This window comes from Cuculus canorus, chromosome 5 (genome assembly GCF_017976375.1).
Source record: "Cuculus canorus isolate bCucCan1 chromosome 5, bCucCan1.pri, whole genome shotgun sequence".
Lineage (NCBI taxonomy): Eukaryota > Metazoa > Chordata > Aves > Cuculiformes > Cuculidae > Cuculus > Cuculus canorus.
In genome coordinates, this window is record NC_071405.1 from 43,800,728 (window position 1) to 43,823,608 (window position 22,881).

At 38.9% G+C, this 22,881-nt stretch overlaps 1 protein-coding gene across 9 annotated transcripts in view; it reads right to left on the minus strand.

Moving 5' to 3' along the window:
* TSPAN4 (tetraspanin 4) overlaps positions 1–22,881 on the minus strand; it is a 454,376-nt gene that overhangs the window by 40,229 nt on the left and 391,266 nt on the right. For 8 of the 9 annotated variants that reach the window (XM_054068313.1, XM_054068306.1, XM_054068309.1 and 5 more), the window contains one exon: positions 9,968–10,042. The exons of the other annotated variant lie outside the window; for it this stretch is intronic. In XM_054068313.1, the coding sequence (XP_053924288.1) occupies positions 9,968–10,042 (75 nt within the window). The remainder of the gene's footprint in view (positions 1–9,967; positions 10,043–22,881) is intronic. 9 annotated transcript variants of the gene reach the window in all.

Below are 22,881 nucleotides of genomic sequence, written 5' to 3' on the forward strand. Positions count from 1 at the left end.
AACTGTCTCTGCCACTTGTATGTAAATCGGTGCCAAAGACAGCACGAACCAGGTTTCCATTGAGAATATCCAGCTATGGGAAACCAAACCTGGCCACTGAATGGCTACCAGCGGTGGTAGTAGCAGCAAGGGCACTCCATTGACATTTAGTTAAATACCAGCCTCACCACACTTCACAGAATACAACATATTCTCCTGCTTCCTTCATAGTGCTCAAAATATTTTTTTTCTTTTCTCAAGCTTTCAGACCTCGAAAGAAACATTGCTTCTCTTTTTTTTCCAATGTGTTCAGCTACTTTTCTGCAAACTACAACGCATTCTTTATTCATTGAGAAAAAGGTGTACCTTAAAGAAATCTGCAGGGAACTTTCTTGTGCATGCATGTTGTGTGGAGAGTTATGCTGATTCTCACATAGCTTTTAAGTATCCCTTCAACAATTCTGATTAATTCAAATCTTATTGTAACTCCTTTGGTCCTGAATTTTTTAAAAAGAAAATCTAGCCATCTTCTGTGATAAATCTAACAAATATCTGGCTTGAATCAAAATATTTTTATCTTACATGCTTCATGACTTTCCACTTTCATCATTCTCTAGAGAAAGAATTTTTAGTTGTTTTCTTAAATATCTTAAAATGACCTTTTGAATCTTTTCCATTTTGCTCCATTTACATAATTTACCAACTTTAAACATGCAATTCAGTTTGCATTTCAATATGCCCTTCAAGGTGACCTCTGAAAAGGTTTCCTAAATGCTGAGATTAGGACTTCATCAACAGAGGCAACATCAGCATAGCTGAAGATGATGACACGTATTATTCTGCTTTCTTGTGGTTCAGAGTGGCAAGATGCAGATAGCAAAAACATAAAGCAGAGCAACAAGATCCTTGGCTTATGGAAGTAAAGTGTAAAATAGAGCACGCAAGAAAATCAAAACATATATTGTTGTATAATAATTCAATAGTCTAGCACAGAAAAAATCATTAAGAAATTGTATCAAAGACTCAGTAATAGGAGAGGAGTTTAAGTAAATGAACACATTTCAACAAGAAAAAATTGAACTTACACAAGAATTCTCTGCTCTCAAGGATTACTCCTCTGTAATTTAAATGCATAGAAACGGGTACACAAAATAACTGCAGTAAAAAGTTAATTAAGACTATGCCATGGTTAAAACAATCTTTGTACATGCCTCATTCACTGCTAATGCCAGAAAACTGTAGCAATATTGTGTTATATTACCATTATCCAAATTATCAGTGGCACTGAAAGCATCAAGCAGAAAATGTGTGCACTCAGAAACTGTAAAATAAAGTTCTCTCTGCTTCCTGATAAGGTATATCCCTTTACACAAAATTTACTTCTCTCTATTCCAGCTCAGTCATTTCCTCTTACCAAGTCAATCACTGATTTTCGTGCTCATTTGTAAAACGATTCACAGAGTCCAAGATCCCAAATGATTAAACATAATTAGTCTGTATTAAAGATGATTACAGATATACCTGGTTGCTATTTTACTGGCATGGGCAGTAAAACAGCAAGCAGACATTGATTACCATTGACTAGTAACCACCATTGATTATGTTGGTTTTGTGGGTTTGGGAATACATTTCAAAACACAATGCCAGTGTCTAGAACACCCACTGAACCTCCTTCCTACAGCTGAACTTTACAGCAAGGATTCAGTCCACAGCTCTCAGTCAGAAAGACAACACTGTCTTGCAATGCAGCAATATTTCCAATGAGAAGCTACGCTACACAGTGGATGCTCTGTACGTATCATGGAGTTTGGGTATAAAGCACCTGAACATGACTTGTGGCCTAAAAGTCAACACACTCCACCTTAAGAGAATACAGAACTAGCAGTGGTTTACAGCTACAGATCAAGAGAGCTGTCTTTCCTCATTTTCAACTAGGAGTCATTCTGTGTATACCATTGCTGAGTTCAACAAAAGGAAGGAGTTGAAAGAACTTCAGCTGCAATTTATACCTAATAAAGCAGTCTATCCATCATATTATTATTCTATTGCAGATGACAAATCCAGGACAAGGGCTACACGGTATTGGCCTGCTTACAGCCTGATAACACAAAAAGCCATCTTCCCTTCTCTTTTTGTATATGTAAAAATTGTTAAACATTTAGTTTACTATCATTTTCTAATGTTGTCTGAAATACATTGCAACACATCAAAAATGTTTGTAGAATGAATAAAAAATCTGCTGTCTGTTTCAATGTAACACCTCAGTCATTTCTCTGCATTTGATGTTTTCTGTATTTAAATTCCTAAATCTGCCTTCAGTATTTATTTTATTGCCTTTCTAAAACTTTCTTTTCCAAGTAAAATTGTATAACACATGTACCAGCAATTAAATCAGATGCAAAACCAGGGGTCAGTCATTAGCTAAAACTAGTGTTGATCAAGTGTATGTAAACCAGTGCCATTTGCTTGTGTTTTATCAGCTCTGAATACCAGCATGCATTCAGTTCCTGATCCACCTAGATTTTGAAACAACTTCTTATTTGATCTAGTGGGAGGCGTCCCTACTCATGGCAGGGTGGTTGAAACCAAATGGTCTTTGAGGTCCCTTCCAACCCAAACCATTCTATGATTCTGTGATTCTATGATTCCATGATTTGACCACAGATGAGTCACATAAAAACTTGTTCTCTGGAATGGCCAGGTCCCGTTACATTCATTTAGATATGAGAGCAACAAGTATTTCCTAGGAGACTGCGCACCCTCAGGATGTAGTCTTTACCATTACTTCTCCCAGTTAGCAAAAGCAGAGCTGAACTACTTGTAAAAAATCATGAAGTTGTGCAATTTATTTAATAACCACCTTCTAGAGTTTTCCTTCAGAAAGGCTGACTGAAGACCTGCACCACTCATATTTTGTCTACTATGAAACCTGAAACTTGAGACACTGGTGTGGGAAACAAATAATTGTAAAAGCACTCCCACAACAAAATATACTCTGATGTGCTCCTGAGATTAAGAGTTAACCTCTAATTAGGGACTACAAACCAGCAAGAAGGAATCCCTTTCTTTTTCTGGCTGATGCATTGCCAAATATTTATCAGGAGACCCTCAAATGAATTTAGTGATATCAGGAAATAAAAGATAGACCTGGCTGGCTTTAAGCCAGGCATAATGGCAGCAGTAGCAGCTGTGTTCCATTCATCTGTACAGATCTGGGAATTGATCTTCCAGTCAGCCGGGCTGGAGGTCGGAAGTGGATTTCTCCTGAGAAAAAGCACTGTGCAGCAAGACAATATGAACGATATTTAATTCATTGCAATATGAACAAAAAACCATACTGACTAGGATGAGACACTTACATCCATCTTCATTTCTGAACTCATCCAAAATAGGAAGGTATGTGGTATAAAGAGCTGACAGGCTACTGCATTATCTAATCTTTACAAAGAGCATCTGTATTAAGCATGGAGCTTAATTTAGGAAAGCTTGATTTTCCTTTCCCCACCCCCTATCTCCTGCTAACACTTTACTCAAGGAATCAATTAGGCCTTGATCAACCATTGATCAAGAGTTCCCAGTGGGGAGCCCTAATGCATTTTATCTGCCGTTATCGTTCCTAAATAACACCTATTTCTGAGCATGCACTTAATTCTTTTCATCAATACTGTACTACCCTTCAACAAGGCTGCTAATAGCATTTTGGAGGTGCACATTCAATGAAATCCTTCTTTGACAAATGAATTAGTGAGACTATTGGGACTTCCTTTGGTATATTTGCCTTTTCAGTTGCAGAGGCAAATAAATTTCATTCCTCTCACCTTCACCTTACTAAAAAAAGGTTGAAGTGAGGTGCTAGAGTTCAACATAGTAAATGGAAAGCTGTTCAGAACAAACAGAAAAAGATAATGCTTTAAAGCAAACATTCATAATTTTCCCTAAATTCCCTTTGGACTGAAAGATGTGATATGTCTTTACAATCTCCAGAATTTTTCAATGTCATTAGCAATTCTCTAGCAATATTCCTTTAAAAGGGAATACACAAAAGGTGCATATCAACTTTGACAAGACTTCAGTATATGATTAAGTCAGACACATGGATTTAAGCATGCACTTAAGTTATCTGCTGAATAGGGACAGATTTAAACCTATGCCTGAATGCTTTGTTGAAAAGAAGCCAAAGCGAGTTGGTTATAATGAAATTCTTTTGATGAAACTGTTGCAACTCCCTATTGCGTGACAACAGTACTGAAATGCTAATAAACTAGTTAAAATGAAGCTTATTACCAAGTAAAATAAACCAAGAGACACTTCTGTCTTTTCTTATTTTATATCACCATTTATATAACATTATTTTGCATTAGAGAAATAAAATACTTGACCAGGGCTAATGCATCAGCCTCAAAGAGCAATAATTGCAGTGCATCACTATTCAGGAGACAATCTACAGACTCCTCCACATCCACCTGCAATGCTGCTCCTGTTTATCTAGGAAATAGCTTTTATCTATGTCAGCACTTATGCAAAACCCTAACTCCAGAACACTCTCGGAGAGAGATGCTGCATGCCAGGATTTGCTCAATGTGTAGAGAGCTCTTAAAAAAAAAAAAAAAAAACCCAAAAAAAACCCCCACAAATGGAACTCTAACTGAAAAATAAAGCATTAATACACAGGCTCTTCAGAAACCTTTGCATACACATGGACCTGCACATTCTGAATCATGTTATGTTAATGCAGCATATCCCCACAGAAATACCACAGAGAGTTAAAAATGGCCTTCTCCTCTTGAGAACTGTCTGCATGTCAACAAATGCAGATACTGCCCACAGAGATATAGTCCTGAAATTCTGGCAGCCTTGCGCAGGAGGAACAGCTCTGTTCATTCATACAAGGAGGATACAGGGAACCAATATTACTACTAATGGTCAAAGTTTCAACTGCAAGAAGTTTTAAAATGTACAATAATGGGACAGTGTAGGTAAACTCAAATGATAATGAAGAAACACTGATAGAACAGGCAGGCATTCTGACTGAAGAGTGGCTGCGCTCTGACCACTCTGCCACTTTTGCAGGACTTTCCAAAGTCTGCTGTTTACCAATAATTTAAGACCACCTGTAAACTGCACACAATTTTAAGAATCTTGTCCCTTCCCCTAATCTTCTTTTCCTCCATTTTCAAAAAGATTAACTTCATCTGTGTCTGCACCGTGGACAGCCCTGTGTGCTAAGCTGACTATGAGGAAGATGAGGCATTTTGTTACCTGAGCAGACATCCTGCCCCACTGAAGCTCTTTCAAAGCCTTTTAGGCTCTCTGGACCGAAGCTCAGTGAGAACAGCAGTTTCTGCAACAGGTTTGAACTGAACTTTCTGTATGGATAATGTCTTCAATTTGATTGTGAACCCCTTCCTCATGCTGATGAGCGGCTCAGCAGCATCAGATCATTTCTGTAAGCAACATGAGTGCAGAAAATGGAAGATAAATCAGTTTTAACACTTTGTCTTTAAAGCCAAATGTAAAAGGGGTTGTGAGGACTGAGCTATACTTGAAATCACACTTACTACATTCCAGTCTGCTGCCTATAATCTGGATGGGACCAGGCAAAATACCAATCAGGAATTCCAATAATTTTTAAAATGTTTTGAGAACTAAAACAAGAAATGCATTAGTCTACACACCATGTTTTTATAAGCTAGCAGTAAAAGCTACAGAGGAACTCATTACAATTTACAGACACAGAAAACAAGCATTTTCACATGACATGAAAAACAGAAGTAGCCATTATTTTTCAGTCCTCTACCATGCTGTGGACCATTTTCAACACAGCTAAGCAGGTATGGAATTTAGGCTGCAATTTTCACAGGATCCCCAAGGGAGTTAATGGCCCAATATTCATTGAAAACTCTGGTCTTAACTTTGAGGTGCCAATAGCAGTAACTGCTCCTATAATCAAATATCGTAGTCAGTGATCCTTCAGTACTTTGTTCCTTAAACTGGCTTATGTTACTTAGTTCAACCTTTCAAAAAGAAAATTTAAAAAACCCACATTATGATGGTTTAGTTATGTTCTTCCATTTGTGAGCATAAGATAGTGGCACCATAGCTCTGCCTGTAAATCAGAGAAAACGCAGACATCTGAATAAACAAACCTACTGAAAAAAATCATGTATTACAGCTGCAACTAAGTAAATATGGACTTCTTTCTTCTGTGCCTCCAGGAGAATCATCACAGTAAAAATAAATACAGATGCTAAAATCAGAAGGATTATACAAGTTAGAATGGGTACATGACTATGCATTTTATTAGCATAATTTATATTCTAATGGCGTCCAATCTGGTCTTGAGAAATAGGGAGTACCCAGACTCTGGCAGGACAGAGGCCTCCTGCTTTCTCTTTAACACAATAAAGTTAAGGTTAACCTTATCAGTACTTCATGGATCTCTTATAAATATATAGAGAGCCTCATATAGAAATGATCAACTTATAAAACTGTCAAATGCTGCTTTGTATTAATGGAATCAAAATAATACATATTAAAGAGAATAGTCAAGCTATAGATGGGTGGCCATTCACAAACCATTCAGTACTCTGATAATGTCACTGGAGTTCAGACTGCTTCAAATAGGACTGCTTCATAAATTTAGCCTAAAAAATAGTGTTCTGAGGGGGATAACAATGTGCTTTAGTTCTCATAATCACACAAGCTCCATTCAATACCCAGATTTCTTGGGCTGACCCTGCCAAAGAGATCTACAGTGCAGTTTCAAGAAGCAAGGCATTACCCCTTTTCCTTCTTATACTACGTACTCCTGAGCTTTGTCCAAGCCCCTCTCTCTTTAAAGCATCAAATGCAATGCCAATTCAGAGAAACAATTGTAAAATCCAGGTAGCACTTATCTCACAAGATCAAGACAAACACTTCCTCATCAAGAAAAGGGAAGATGACATTCTAGGACACAGGAGCAGGCTGGGTGCTTAAAAGCTCAGAGAGGCTCCTGCCAAATCACTAGAACAAGTGATAGAGGCATTTTCTGGGCTTCTCCCAACCTGATGAATGAAAACAAGTCAATCTAGGCTGTCTTGAGTCCCAGTAGCCTGTTTGGTCCACCTCCACAGTTGCACACTCTTCCACAGCAAAAGAATAAATGTGCCGTGCCAGAAACCTATCTGTGAATGGACGTACTTTTGTCTTCATGCTTTTTAATAATTAGCATGCTACTAAAGCAACAGTCCCAGCGATGGATACAGATAGACTGCTTCACAGTGTGGGAGCCTGAGCATTGTGTCCACATACGCCTGGACGCACATTTACCCTGTGGCTGATATTGCAGTGCAAGCACCAGCTTTCTACAGAACAAAATGGACATCATTCACTGGACAGGCGTTATTAAGTCAGCTGCAATACCTATCAGCAGAGTTCAGTCTCTTAAATCCCTTGCTGTCAGCCAAAACACCAAATTCTAAGTTTGGAATTGGCCCCAGCTGCCGGCAGTGTTTTGGGTAACTGTCTCAGCTCCTGCATTTCCATGCAAATAGGGTAATAACACTGCCTTGCTTCATGGAAAGAGGAGAACATTGATTAAGCTTTGCATCAGGGGATGAAGTAACTACATCAAAGTCCTTCCACTTGACAAAGTAGGAGTAAACGAAAACTGCAAGGTAATCCATTATTCAAGCCAAAAATCAGAAAATAATAATTGCCCCCTTTTTATCTCATGTACTCGTAATTAACAGCAGGCTACCAGGTACTTAAGAAATATGCTTGTTATATATAAGTATATACACAAACACACATGTGAACAATACAGGAGTCTCAATCTGTAGATCTTTTACGGTTTTTGTACATAAAATTAATCTTACTATCTTCTGATGTGCAAGTGTTAGTGTAGATTGTTCGCTCACTGATTTTCCAAGGAACTGCACTATCTGAATTAGTGTGGTGAAATTGTCCGGGTTAGCTACTTCCCCATAACAGAAAGTGTGGCAATACTGCTCTTCGCATCAGGAAAGTGATCACATGAACTCTAAGCAGGCTGTGCAAAGATACTAGTTTGGGGCTAATGCTGTTTTATTTATTCTGTGTGCAGGACTGTAAGCGTGACACAGAGGCAAACTATTGATTTCTTGGTATAAGACCATGGATTTAAAGTAATACAGGAGCATTAAGAGCCTCAAATTTGATCATCTGCAACACAGAGAGTACAGCAATTTCTTAACCCAGTGAAACTGCACTTGAACTGGTGCCTATATTTCAGACTCTGTTTTGATCTTACAGACAACGCTAGTGTGCCTCCTCCATCAACCTACAGTATGTGACTCAGAGGAAAGTTATATGTCCCGATCTCTTTATTAAGAACAAATAAAAGCCACTGCAAATCAAGAGGCTGAAGGATGGAAGGATTCCTTTCTGATGCTTTTTCACTACTTTTTCCTCTAAAGTGTAAGCATAAGTAACATTTATTTTTTAAACCTACTCCTTAACATTTTTGCATCTTTCTTCTGTGTTCAGGACAAGTCTTTCGTATGTCATTATTTTAGAAACCACTATCATTTCTCTTCTTAAGACCTCTTAAGCAAAGGTTCTCTTTCTTCCTCTGAACTGAATCAGGGTAGTCTCCATAATCCCACCTATGTAGCCACTCTAACTATTTCTGTAACCAAAACTCAATATTCAATTCACAGTGAGGTGAGTCCACCACATGATAATATTTTCTAACTGATTCTCTTTCTAAATATAGCCAAGTGCAGTATTTGGGATTTGGAGGCCCATTGCAAATTAAGTAGATGCCTTTATTAAGCTGTCATGTATGACGTGTACATCTTTCTCCCAAGAGGTTACAAGTAATTCACAATCCAATAATGCGTACAAGGTATTTTAAATTGCCCCTTCTACTTTAATTACCTTGCAAGTTAATTCCATGTTCCAGCTACAGTATGCTGTCCAGAAACCTAGCTCGTTTCAGACCTTCAGAAGTGCATCTTACAATCACTCACGGTGGTCATTAACTAACTTGGAGCCTTTCTGGAAAGTGACATTGACATCTTATCCAGTCCTCATCCAGGTTATTGCTAAACATACTTACTAAAACTTGGTCAACCGTTAATTTTGTTTTGATATTTTGTGTAGTCACTTTTAATTTTTGTCTATTTTTTGCTATTTTGACCTGCCATTCCAGAAGCAGCTTTTTAGTGGTCATGTACTTGATGACTGGTAATTCATGGCAAAATTTTGCCAGCTATCCTGTAATTTTCAAGCCTTGAGCTGTAAAGAGATTTTGTTTGACCATTTTGATTCAGTAGGCAGGTTACACACAATTACATTCTTGGTTCAGGTTTATTCATGAAGGAGGGTTTCTTTAGACAAAATATTTTAAGGATAAATATAATTCAGACAGGCAATCATTCCCTTACAACAGAAACACCAAGTGAGCAAAGGAACAAAGGCCAAGCAGAAGTAAAATCTGAAGCCACAAGTAAAGGCTTTGTTTATTAAACTTTTATACATTTATATTGACTTTCCACTAGAATCTAAATATACATGTGCTGCAAGGAGCAAGTTGCAAAGATAACAAATTATGTGCCTTTGCTTGTGCCAAGGACACCTCCTTTGTAACAACATTAATATGGCTCTTAAATTGTAAACTTATTTTTTAAAATCCTATTTGTTCTGATGGGTGTCTCTCCCTACATGTTCCTAGTAAGGTTCATTGGCTTCTTTGCTTTTGTGTGTGTGTGGTTGGCATCTTTTTTTTTTCAAGTGGCATATGCACTTAGCAATATCTGTGACCTTGAGTTGTACGCATGAGCAAGCAAGAGAGCCCTGTCCCGTAAGGCTGTTTATGCATTCTGAGAGAGCTCCTTCTGAGAGAGGTGTCAAGAAAGACAGAAGCATGATGTGCATACCAAGCCAAGCACTTCATGATTTATTTATAGGGAAAAGGGGCATAAAAATTGCTGAAGGGGAAAGAAAAATGAAGAATCTGACTCACCTTGTCAGTATAGACGAAGAAGAGAATCACAACAGTGAGCTCCAACAGAAATATAATTAACAGCATGATAAAAAACTGTCAAGAGAAGAAGGGGCAGGGGAAAAAACAAAAAGCAAAAACCATCGTCATCTATTTCAGCTTTTTCTGGATGCACAATAAGTACATTTAGCAGATCATGCAGAATGGGTAGTGGGAGTCATACAGGCAGCAAGATGCAAAGCTGCTGTGTTAGAGCAGAACAGAAGGCACGCAACTCACAGCAACTGAAAATGCGGGTAAAGGAAACACAACAGTATCTGGGCATGCATTTGGCTCATTCATATCACTGATTTCAGTAGAACAGCATAAAACCCTACAACAATCTGCCCTCCCAATAGGGCAGTGCACTATTTCATACTGACCCTTAAGGACACTTCCCAGGCTGTTTGTGGGGTTTTTTTTCTCATCAGATTTTTCAAATTAAGAAGATACCAGCAAAATCCACAGCTTAGACCTCCTCTTGCAAAAGAAGGTAGTCTTGTCCATAAACCACAGAGACATAGCTCCTTTCAGGACGAATTGTGGGAAAAGTGAAAGGCACACCAAAAAGCTTGTATACCAGGCTAGCTCTACAAGCAGCTTCAGATAGCTACACAAAGCACCCATGGGTTTCAACTGAAAGAGACTGGTTTGCACTGAAGACATCAAAGCAAAGTCAGTACGTTTCTTTTTCTCCTCATAAGCCATGCAACTGACTGAAAATCAATACTCAAAAGGAGTGGATAAAAAACTTTTATGACAGGGATTTCAGGTAGATTCTCTAAAGCCCTCGGCTCTGATCAACTTCAGTGAGAGGAAATGTTGGCAATGCCAAACACTTCTGAAAAACCATATCCCCTCCTTTTTGCAAAGATGCTGGATAGGTCTGCCACACAGGTCTGCAGCAGCATCAACACAGAAGTTGCACAGACTTTAGAGCAAGTGCTATCAATGCATTAGTGAAACTGAGTTTTGCAAAACAGGTAAAAGAGAGAGTAAATTTGGAAACTTTTTGGGTTCAGGAAAAGGTCCTGCTCCCCATAACACAAACGTCACACACTTGGCGGTCTGCAAGTCAGCAACACTGACTTAATTGAAATCCCATCCCCAAGAGAAAAATCAGTTACCACCTCTTCAGTTTCAACTACAAGGCTGCAAACCTATAAAAGTTTAATAGTTACAAAGCCTCATCTGAGCTCCTTCATTGCCTGATGAGTCACAACCAAATCTTTGAACCTATAGATTTCTGTGACTGAATAGAGGGTAAAAGGTCAAGAAGGGGAAAATACCTTTCTCCACTAGTACAATTACACTGTCTACAGAGCTCATTGCGTATTACTCCGTGAGAGCAATTTTTCAAATCTTCATCACCAGTATCTTCACACCTGCCTGACTCTAATACTGGATCCTATTACTACGCAGTTTTGAATCACAGAACTCATTCACTCTCATGATCCAAGCTGATTTCTGTATCATTACCAGCCAACATTTAGCTCTGTATGGATTTGCAAACCAGCCTTAGTGCAGTTTGCTTATTTTTTATATTTATGTTTTTAGCCTGCGGCATAGCATTAACTGAAACAGGACAAAGCTTATTACTATTTACAAAGATGCACAGATATTTTGCTATATTTTATTTGGCTCTGGGGTACTTTTTTGGTCATCCACAGAGCCTGACTTTTTCAAAATGTGCACATGAACACCACTGTCACCCTGTGCAAATCACTGGCATAGCCTGGATTACATTAGGCCATTTCTGGAACAAAGAAAGGACTGTACGCATCATAAAGAGTGATCAGTATTTCCTACTGCAGGACTCAAATTTCATCAGTTTATAATTTTGCCAAACCTTAATTGTCTACACTTACATACTCTGAGCTTGTTTCTGTTTAAAGGATAAAAGCTTCTGGACAAGCTTCAAAAATAGTACTTCAATTACTCCCAAGAAAGAATCAGGACAAAGTATGTTATTCTGGCCAGGTTAAATTTCTGTTGGCTTAATTTGAAATCCTCTCAGTCTGGTGTTTAGAGCAAGGACTCGAAACAAAGTGTGGCTCCATTTCAAGAAAGTAACTTTTGTTTCACCTAACCATGAGTGGATTTTTGTGCAAAAGTTATTAGCCCTCAAAAACCTGCATTTCACACAACCAGCAGGGTTGTGAGGTGAGAGGGCTCAGCAATTAAAACTTTCAAAGTTTAGAACCACAAAAAGCCTACTCACATCTTTCCTGCAGCTCACGTATGACCAAATAACTTATAAACCATTCCACAGAGCATCTTCCCTGCTCGTTTGGCACCCACACATACCCACAATACCTTTCTGACAATCCCTCAGAGCTGACAGCCTCCAGTCTCATTTCACAGAACATGACCTAGAACTAACAGGTACAGCCAAGATGGGAGTAAAATTCAGCAACCCGCTTTTCTTGTGATATCAAGAAAGCATTTCCTCTCTTTTCTGCACTCACCAGCACAGAGGCGGTAGAGATGAAACCAGGGAAATACTTTGCAAGAGAAAAGGAAGCCTGAGGAAGAATGTTCTTAAAAGCAGGCAGGGAATGGTTTGGCTACCCATTTTAGAGAAGCTTGAACTACTGGCAGTGGCCGATCAGGGCAGAAGACATTAGAGAAAAAAAAGTCAAGGCCTGTGCAGCAGGCCCTGTGGAGGACCCTGTGCTGGAGCCATGGAAAAAGAGCAAGAAACAAAGAATGGGAGAAAACAGGAAACCACACCACAGTGACCTCCATGACTGAGTATGATGTGTGGGGAGAGGGCCGGAGACTGGCAAGGGGGGAGAAAAAGCATCTGGAGGGAAGATGAAATGTTTTCTCAGGTGTGTAATTGTCATTATTTCCCAAAACTAGCATTAATAATTAAAAGTTTATCTTAATAAGCAATAAAATAAGTGAAATTCCATGACTCGAGTTTTTTCCCCTGCAACAAGAAGTCATACAACTCTGCTAAAGTCTCCAATCTTAGGACTGGAGGAGGCAGCTGCTGTTGCCAGCTGTGCTACTGTATCCAGCAGCAGAAGGCTATGGGGTGGGTCTTCTGTGCTCCTGCCTTCTTCAATTCATACCAGAGAAATAGATACAATGTTGCCAAAGTAAAAGATGCTAAAATTGTAAAGTCGAGCACTCAAAATTTAGGACATGTCGGAATAAAAGTCCTCTCGATTATGTACCATGTCTAACTCCTTCCCCATCTAGGCTCAGAGGTTCTTCCAAGCAATTACTGGTGGGAATTTAGTTTCATGCACTGCAGATTTCGAAAATCATACAGTGAACAAAAACTAATGTACATTGTTCAGAAATTCAAAACCTAGATAAGTAGGATTATACTTTTTCTCCATAGAAAATAATTTTTGTTTTTAAATAAAACCTTTAGTTTTATCTTTCTTAATATTTGCATTCATTGACAGTAGGTACACTGTTCCATCACAGATAACTAATATGTATTAGTTATTCCACTGTGTGCAGACAGTAGAGAAACACATTGTATCTTTTGTTGCAAAAGCAAATTAGGTGAACTTAACCTCAAGGCGGATGTTTCAAATCGAGCACCTGGTACAAGCTATCAGCACTTACATGTCAGCACATTTATCATTCCCCTCTAAGAAAGAACTCTACCTGAACCCAAACCAACATGTCAGACAGTAAAAATTGAGGCTTTAGACTGAGCTGGCTGCAAAGCATCGCCTGAACACTTCAGTGCATGTTCTAATCCAACAGACAAAAGTGCATGCATAGACGCATGCACAACTTCTGCCTCTATTCCCACAGCACCTTCCAACAAAAGTTGACTTGCAGTTCCATCCTCAGTATCATCCCAAAGGGAATGATGACTAATTTGGGGTCAGAACCAGCTTGGCATATGCAATTCAAATTTAAAAGGGAGAAACATAAGCCCATTGAACGCTCACAGCACCTAAACCCCCAACACACCTGCTAGAAGCTCTTGCAGCTCTTTTTCAAATGAATTCTTTCACTGTGGTGATAAATACAGAGAAGAATAAAAATGAGTTTTGCTTTGGTTCACTGAGGCTGCAGGCTGCTGGCATAATAAAGATTTATGCATGGAGAAACAACAATCCCAAAAGAAAGCATTCATGTAAAACTCCATAAAAAAAGATTAATCTGACCTTGTACAGAGATGCTTTACCATACTACTCGTGAAATAGTGGGATGTAACCTAGTAGAGGTTCACTGGAGAGGTGCATACTGCACAGCTTTTCATAAATTACACACAAAATAAACCCACAGAGGTTTTGATGAGAAGGGAGGTAAGGTGACGCCTTTCTGTAGCTACCACTGCTCATTTCCAACCCTTAAGAAAACTAAAGCCAGTTTCTCAGCAGTTATCTTCATGTTCTACAAAGCCTACAATTTTCCCACAGGTTCCCATTAAAGGAATAGATAAAAGACAGTATGCAGTTGCTATCAAGCCTACCTCATAGCTATGCATCACCCTCCTGATGTCGGAGAGAGTCAAAACTATTAGACAAGAAAAGGTCCTAACTTCTAACCCCATCCTCACTGGAGCTGTGCTAGGCTTTTGACCCACTAGTTCTGGTTTAGGTTGGAAGGCACCTTAAAGACCATCCAGTTCCAAGCCTCCTGCCATGGGCAGGGACACCTCCCACTAGATCAGTTTGCTCAAAGCCACCCTGACCTTGAACACCTCCAGGGATGGGACATCCCCAACTTCTCTGAAGAAGCTGCTCCAGCGCCTCACTACCCCCACAGTAAAAAAATTCTTCCTAATATTTGATATAAATCTCCCCTCTTTCAGTTCCCTTCATCCAGTCTCTTAATATCAGTGCGAGAGTCAAGAACTGTTCTTTATGTAAATCATTTAAAGCACATCTCCATTATAGCTCATAGAGGCACTTCTCAACAGTTATGTCATGTTGCTCAGATTGCCCATCTCTCTGTGTCAGGAGTAGCTGATCATCTCACAGTTTCCCAAAGACAAAAGTGACCAAGTATAATGAAAACCAATCTGTGATGGTCTTGTTAGTCTCCTAGCATTTTGCTATGAGACTAAACACATAACTGATGGCAAAATCAAGAATTCTGTGTTTACCCTGATCCCTGAAGTAATGCTTCTAGTTTGATGAGAGTCTGTCTCAGAAGGAGACAGTAAGATCTCAGTGTGCCAGACCTTCTTCTCAACTTAGTTAATGACAGGAGACAGAAGTTTCTTGCAAAGTGTTATTGAAATCCTCTTCAACAAAGAGCAAGCAAGTAGGAGGGAGACCCATCCTATGTGTTCCATCACATTGTGCCTACACTGTTAATTCGCCTGCAAGGGGGTCAATTAGCTTCTTTTCTGACAGAGATAATATGAAGTAAAACACATCAGCAGGTTGGTTGCTCCAGTTAGAAATGTTCCAGCAAGCTAACTGCTCCTGGTCTGCAGCAGCTCTCAGGATGAAGAGAAAAATAACCCCAAGATTTACAGGCAATCTTTCCTCTGCAACATCAATTGCAAGTTTGATAGTCTAGCATTCTGCCTCTTAGTTACAGTGGATTACCAAGTCCTCACTGATCAGATTTAATTTCAGTATTACATTTCACTTTCTCACTAATAAGGACCTCAGGTAGAAGAAATTACAGAGATTACACATTGGGCTAAAATGGTTGATCTTCCAAGAGTACTCTTAACTTAATAGCCTGGGAGGGATTTTAATTTGTCTGCCTGGAACTAACATGTACATATATTACTTTGGTCCTGAAGAACAGTCCAGCTGTGGCTGCTAGAAGATGCAATTTCTTAGAACTACGAAATATACAGATTGGCAATGACCCCAGGGATCATTTAGTTGAAACCTTTGCTAAAAGCACAGTCAACTAGATGAAGCTGTGCAGAGCTGTGCCCAGCCACCTTCTAAGCATCTACAAGGATGAAGATGGATAGCCACCTACAGCCTCACTGGACACCTTACAATAATTGACTATCCTCATGACAACAAAAATATTCTGCATCTGTAATTGGTACTTCCTTTGTTTTAACTTGTGTCTTTTACTTCTTGTCCAACCCCTGTGAATCCTTCCAAAAGCTGTATTTTCCTTAGATTCTACTGTAAGGTAGTTGAAGATAGGAATAAAACCTCCTTGCTTTAATTTTTTAAGAGCGAATAAATTCAGCTCTCCCAGTCTGCCCTTGCCCCATACTGATCATGGTGGCCCTCCACTGGACTCCCTCCCTCCTGGTACGTATGTGCCTTTTCCACTCAGAAGCCCAAACTGGACTGAGCACTCGAGGCGTAGCCTTATCTTTTTCTAGAAGGTTTTATTCCTTCTCAGTGTCAATAAATGTAATGGAATGTGGGGCTTTGTATGACCCACAATTACCCAATTATTACATTTATCCTTTTATTCTGATTTAATACAAAGGCACATATTGAAGTGCAGGCTTTCCACACAATAAAAGATCTCTGCTTGTTCTGATCAAAAGGAGAAGGTCCTTTATTTTTGAGTTAAAAGGTGGATTATCGGATTGTGTTATTGTGCTCTAGGGCTAAAATATCTGCCATTTTTTTAATATTGATTTTTAGATCATAATTTGATATGAACAGAAACACTATCAAAAATTAAACCACATTCTGCACATAACCTTCTCTGCAGGGATAGCATCTTGTCTTTAATATTCAAGGTATAAATAGTATCTCTCTTTTCTGAATAAATGAAGTCAAACCTTTATCTACAAATTCACAGCACTCCATTAAAGTAAAAAGAATTGAATGGATTTTATAGCAGCCACATTTAAACAAGCCGACTGAAAATTAATTCCTCAAATTAAATATGCTTTGTAATTTTCCTATTATGATAAACTACATCATTTATATTGAACTAATATCTGATAGACTGAGTGGAGATGCCTCATACTGTGGTTGGTACTGTCAAAATCTTGTATCTTCCCTGCATAAGTGTAGCTTCCCCATGCCTAACCAAATCAAACCAGATGCATCTACAAACCTATGCGCATAAAGCTGAGCACCAGAAGGGTGCTCACTTCAGAGGTCCTGAATGCTGTAATCCATTGGCAAATTTATTGCATATATCACACTTCGGAAAAAATCAAGTCACCTATGAAAAGTCAAAAACAATGCAAGAACTCCCACTGAGGTACTGGAAAACAGAATTTCAGATAATGGAGAACCACCCGCTCGTTATAGGGGTCCTGTACCTGACTTTAGGCACCAATGTTTACCAATGTTGGCTCTGGCTTTCTAGGCGCAGCAGTACAAAGATCATTGCCAAGCATTTTAGAAGGTTTCCCAGAATAACTCTTTTGTTACATACTGGTACATGAGTTCCACAGAATAAAAACTGATATGGTACAGATTTTATCAGCACTCAAAAAAAAAAAAAAAAAAGGAAACTATTTTCCACTTTTGAAAGCAGAAGTGTTTAATGTACCACTAGTTCTCAAAAGAAGTTTGATTTAATATAATTCCCCAGAGGCATTTTGAGCTGATATGTTAGTAGGGAGTAAGAACATTATGAAAGGCTTGTTTAGTTTTTTTAAAATTTTCTTTCATTTTCTTTTCCAAGGAACTGAGCAAGGAGAGGAGAACGGTAGAAAAAGTGCAATAGGAATTGTACTTGCATCTTAGAAATTACTACTTCTGCAACATAGAAGACTTGAAGAAAAAGAAACAGAGCAATGAATGAGAAATTACAAGGCGGTGCCCAGACCGTAACAATAACTGGAATTACAGTCAAAATCCCAGTGTATTGCTCTTCTGATGAACTTCACAACAAAAGGGAAAGGAGAGTTTGATTCCAACAACTTCCATCACAGTGAACTCCGATTCTACATCCCAGTACTGAAGTTTTTGCTGACACTTGAATCCTTCTTCTGTTAGTTCCATACCATTGCTCACACTTACTATCCTTTATAGCACCCTGCACACTTCCTATCTGCCCACAGTTTTTAGCCTCCCCAAATAATTGTAGACTTATGTCCCATCTGCCAGGCTGACCATATTTAGCTCTTATAATACTTCCTTGGTAGTAAATCTCTTTAGCCTCTTGATCTTTCTTTTTCAGTATAAAAATGATTAAGTTTGCTCATAAACTGTAGAAATGCAGTAATGTATACAAGTAAACTTACGAACAGAAACTTCATTATGAAAACAGCATCTATCTAAATTTGGTTCATCACTATTATTCTCTAGAAGCCTGAACAGTTAATTCATTGTGATTGTGACAAAGTCATGCATGCTTTATGCCTCCTGAATACATAGTACAGCCCTGTTTATGTTCGGGCTATATTTTTTTATGGATGTGCAAAAACTCCTGCTGATCAATAAGGCTCAAAGAAATCTGCAGTAATCATTTCTGGGAAGATATACAATGTATGCCGTTTTAACAGTGTTTCTTTTTTGTCTCGTTACTCCTTTCATTTGGAATCATTCAGTCTTAACTGCATTAGTAAGTGAGAATTGAATATTCCTACACTATATGTCATAGGATTTTAAGTGGCATTTTGTTGTGGTTTTAGTCATTTTTCATCTGCTCCAAAAACTGTGTCAAAATCAATTAAGTGACATCATATATTAGCCAGTTATCACTCTCGCACCACCAGCTAGGTGGGTATAGTCCCATTTAACAGATCACAGATTGTTATCCCTTGGCAGAAATAAAGGTCTCACTAGCCTTTGACTCTTTTTATGGGTTACTTCAGTTCTGCAAACATAATGCGAATGTGATGTGATCTGGTGTCAATATTCATCCTGGTCAAGATAGAAACTCATCCTACTTGTGAAGTACAACGTGGCTGAAGAAGAACTAAAACATTAGACTAGCTCTTACAAGAACCAGCACTGCTCTATTAATAACAAAACAGTTGCTTGAGTCCACTTAATACAGCTAATGGAAATAGCAAATACAACTAAACGGTCTGGCTTGAGGTTAATCCAGTATTCACCATCTAAGGCAAAGACATGTAAAGTTAATTAGTGTCTGAACATACACCTTTTACTCAGACTTTAACATCACCTGTGTACTTAGTAAATGGAGCTTCTTCCCAGAACCTACCATCCCCAGGATATTTCTTGTCAGCTGGAGCTCCAGCATGGAACGTGATCAGACAGCTCAGTGCTCTGAGAGTGGGATGAGAGCAGCAGCAAGTGGTCCCCACACACCCTGACTGGGGAGCGAGTGAGTCAGCAGGGCTGGTTTTACACTTATATTCACACCAAACATCTGGCTGACACCAAGTGCTGGGCAAACTGACAGAAGCTCTGCAAGATGATAAGGGCAAATGGCATGACCATGCCGCTCAGCCAACTTGCGATGAGCTGAAGGGGAAAAAAAATTAATGTGAAATACTGCACTTCTCCCTTTACACATATTTGCAAACCCTGAGCTGAACTTGCAATGGGACCTCAACTGCTAATTACAGCAATAGAAAATTTATTTTATTTCTAGAGTCTCAAAACATTATCTAGAAACTGCACTGCATGTGTAAGTGAAGTAAATGGCAAGAAGCAGGTGGTCAAGAAAAGAAAAAAGGACAAAGTAGAGTATTTGTCTGTATTTAAATTCTACTGCTGGTTTTCCCTGCAGTTTGCTGTTCCCAGATGTGCTACACAGTGGTTGCTGCATTAGATGCATATAAGTCAGTCTTGCAGCAGCTTGTAAAATGAACAGCAAGTCAATTTGGTTTACCTAATTCTGCCTTTTAGCTGTTAATATTCTTCTACTGGGGAACTGAAGTATCTATAGAACCAACACAGATCTGGTTACAGTGTAGACATCACTGATTTACACTAACTAGCCTTCACTTTTTAACTTCCAGAGCTCAATTTTTGGAGGGTTAGGTAATTCTAACCTTTAAAGAAAAAAATGCCAATGTTGTTCTTAAATTAAAGAAACAGTGTTAAGGTGGCTAAAAGAGCAAATCAATGATTGGGAACACAAACACAGATGCTGCTTTGGTGAGCCTATGGCAAAGGGCAAGATGAGGCTTGGTTTCTGGGTCCCCTTTTAAAATGGCTCAGAGCCAGGTTTCTTTTCAAGAAATTCTGGCACATGACAATTTCTTGAATGCTGAGACAAAAGATTGGGTGCAGGAGGCTTTCTGAGTGATAGGGAATCTTAGCCTGCGGTGACTGTAAGAGAGAGAAGCTGATGTTGCTAACACACAGCTAAAAGCTACTAGTTAATAGATTAAACAACCAGGAGTTAGGAAATCAGAAACACTGATAGCCATTTAGACAACCAGATTAAGCCTTCAACAGCTATAAATTAGCATAGCTCCTCTGACTCCTGTACGTGGTGCTGTCACACTGACTGTCATAAAGCAGCACCTTGGCAATACAAGAAGGAATGCGGGCATTAGGAAAAGGTTCTTCACTGAGAGGGTAGCTGATCACTGAACAGGCTCCCCAGGGCACCAAGCCCTTCAGAGTTCAAGGAGCACTTGGACAATGCTCTTAGTCATGTGGTTTAGTTTTAGGCAGTCCTGTGAGGAGGAGGGAGTTGGGCTTGATGACCCTTATGGGTCCCTTCCAACTTGAGATATTCTATGATTCAAAGCATATCGGGCACTAGTGGTATTGCATCAGTCTATATCAGAAAAAATAAATACTACTCTACAAGGTAAGTCCTTCCTACACGTTGAGCCTAGGCTCAAGTCTAAAAACAGGAGGGAAGGAAAACAGCTTTATGCTTTCTCTCCTCTATTCCCTGGTCCTTTGATTAACTGCTACCAGAGCTGAAGAAAAGAATGAAGAGGAGGACAGATCCCATTCACTCCTGAGTTTAAACATCAGCCAAGCAGAAGGCAAAATTGAAAGGCAATGAGAAAATTCTTAATAATAAAAGTGAAGCAACAAGTGTAAGGGAGTTTGGTGCTCTGTACTTACAGTCCAAACATGTAGCAAGTTATGGCTTTCATGTTCAACATAGCACTACACATAATGTATAATTCTCTTGGGCTGTGCTTATGGTATCTTTGTGGTCTTACATTACTCGCTTGCTGCTGTGGCTGCAGCCATGGTTTCCCCAATTCTGCTACTCAGTTTGCTAAAAAAGCACAGCCTCATGTGGTAAGCTGCAATGAGAATATACTGTTTGGTCTGTAGCGTTAAATTACTGAGATGAAGTCATTCACGGGCCATTTCTTTCCCATTTATTTGCCTGGAAATAAATTCCCTGTCACCACTGGGGTTTCAGCTGTCAGCTCTCTGATTGGATCCAGTGACACTACTGAAAATAGTAGGGTTTTTGATTCTCCTTTTCTTACCACTCATTAACTTTTTCCTCATTTTCTTTATTGCTATTTCACTTACCAATCAGCTGGCTGAAGTTCAGAAAACTCTCAACAGCACAGAACAAAACATCACGGGCACTCATTTTCCCCTTGGACTATTCCATAAATAAGAGTCTTTTGATATCTGGATAGTCATTCAGATATGTATATAGTATCAGCTCTTCACAGCTGGTCCTGACTGCATATCAAGGTGTAATTCTGATATTATTCATTCCAGCAACTGTGATGAACTCCACGCTTCTTAACATAAGGTCCTCATTTAAATTAAGCTGAACACATAGATCTACCTGTTAATTATCATTTTCTTTCCATATCTCATTAATAATTGTTTCAGCTTTTCTACAAAAAGAAAATCAGGCTTATCCACAAATGAGGAATAAGGGGAAAGAGGGCGTATCTAAGCCATCTTCTTACTTATCTAATCCTTGATCTGATGGAACATACTCATAAGAAGGCAGCTGGCTTTAGGTAATCAAAGACGAATCAGCACCTTGTCTACCTCGAGCCCTTTTCCTTTTCTAATATAATCCCGTATGGGTAATACATGGTGAAGAATGCCCTATGTCAATGTAGGCCTTTTTAGGTCTTAAATTGTACACAAGCAACACTCATCTAACTCATTTGATTAGATTATTTGCCATGTTGCACATCCCAACAAGGTATAGAAGAATGTGTACTTTGTACCAAATCATTGGATAAAAAAAGAAGCATCACAAAATCAGAGGGAGAAATAAAGGACCACCTATGGATCTTATTTCCTTCTCCTACATATGTCATTATTTAAGTTGCCAGTGTCTGGAAACATAGAATCTATATATGTGTGCTTTAACAACCAAGTAGACATAAAAATTCTTCCTTCACAAAGGGCTTGATACTGTTCTTCACTAGTGACTATGACTTCCTGGACCAAAAGTAAGTTCATTTCTGCAAAAAAATCTGCATTAGACCACATTCATATGTTCTTTCTCGCAGCTTCTCTGAATGTCCTGCTTCCCATTTAACTGAAAGTAATGTTGCAATCAGGCTAATCAGCTCAGCTCAGACAGCCTGCAGTGGGGCTCACTGAAACCAGCTAATTGTGCCCATTAGGCACTTTCATCAAAATAAAAATTGAGAACTAACTTTGCTTTGGGATATTTATTTATCATTTGGACATAACATATATGATGAGAGAAATAAAAATTGTCATTACTATTATGGAATCATGGATTAAATACTTAAAGGTCATTGTAGCTCATAGGACAGCTAGACATGTCCTGCTGTAATCAGAGAAAGGTGACAATGGCACTGAGTTCAGATTTAGACAATTTGGGTTTGCTTGATAGGTCTCCTACAATCTCCCAGTGCAAACTACACAAGGCACTTAGTTTCACTTTGCTGCAGCTTCCCGTCTGTCTAATGAGTATAATAATACTTTCCCTCTGACTTATCTATTTAGCTCTACTATCTATTTAAGCTCTACTGTTAATGCCTCCTACTACCAGGAGTTTTATACAGAACGAACGTTCTGATCTCATGGGCTGCCTGCAGAGGATACTGTAACACAGATAATAATAACATAATCCGTCATGATTTAACATCTAGAACTGAGATTTTTAACCTGGACTAT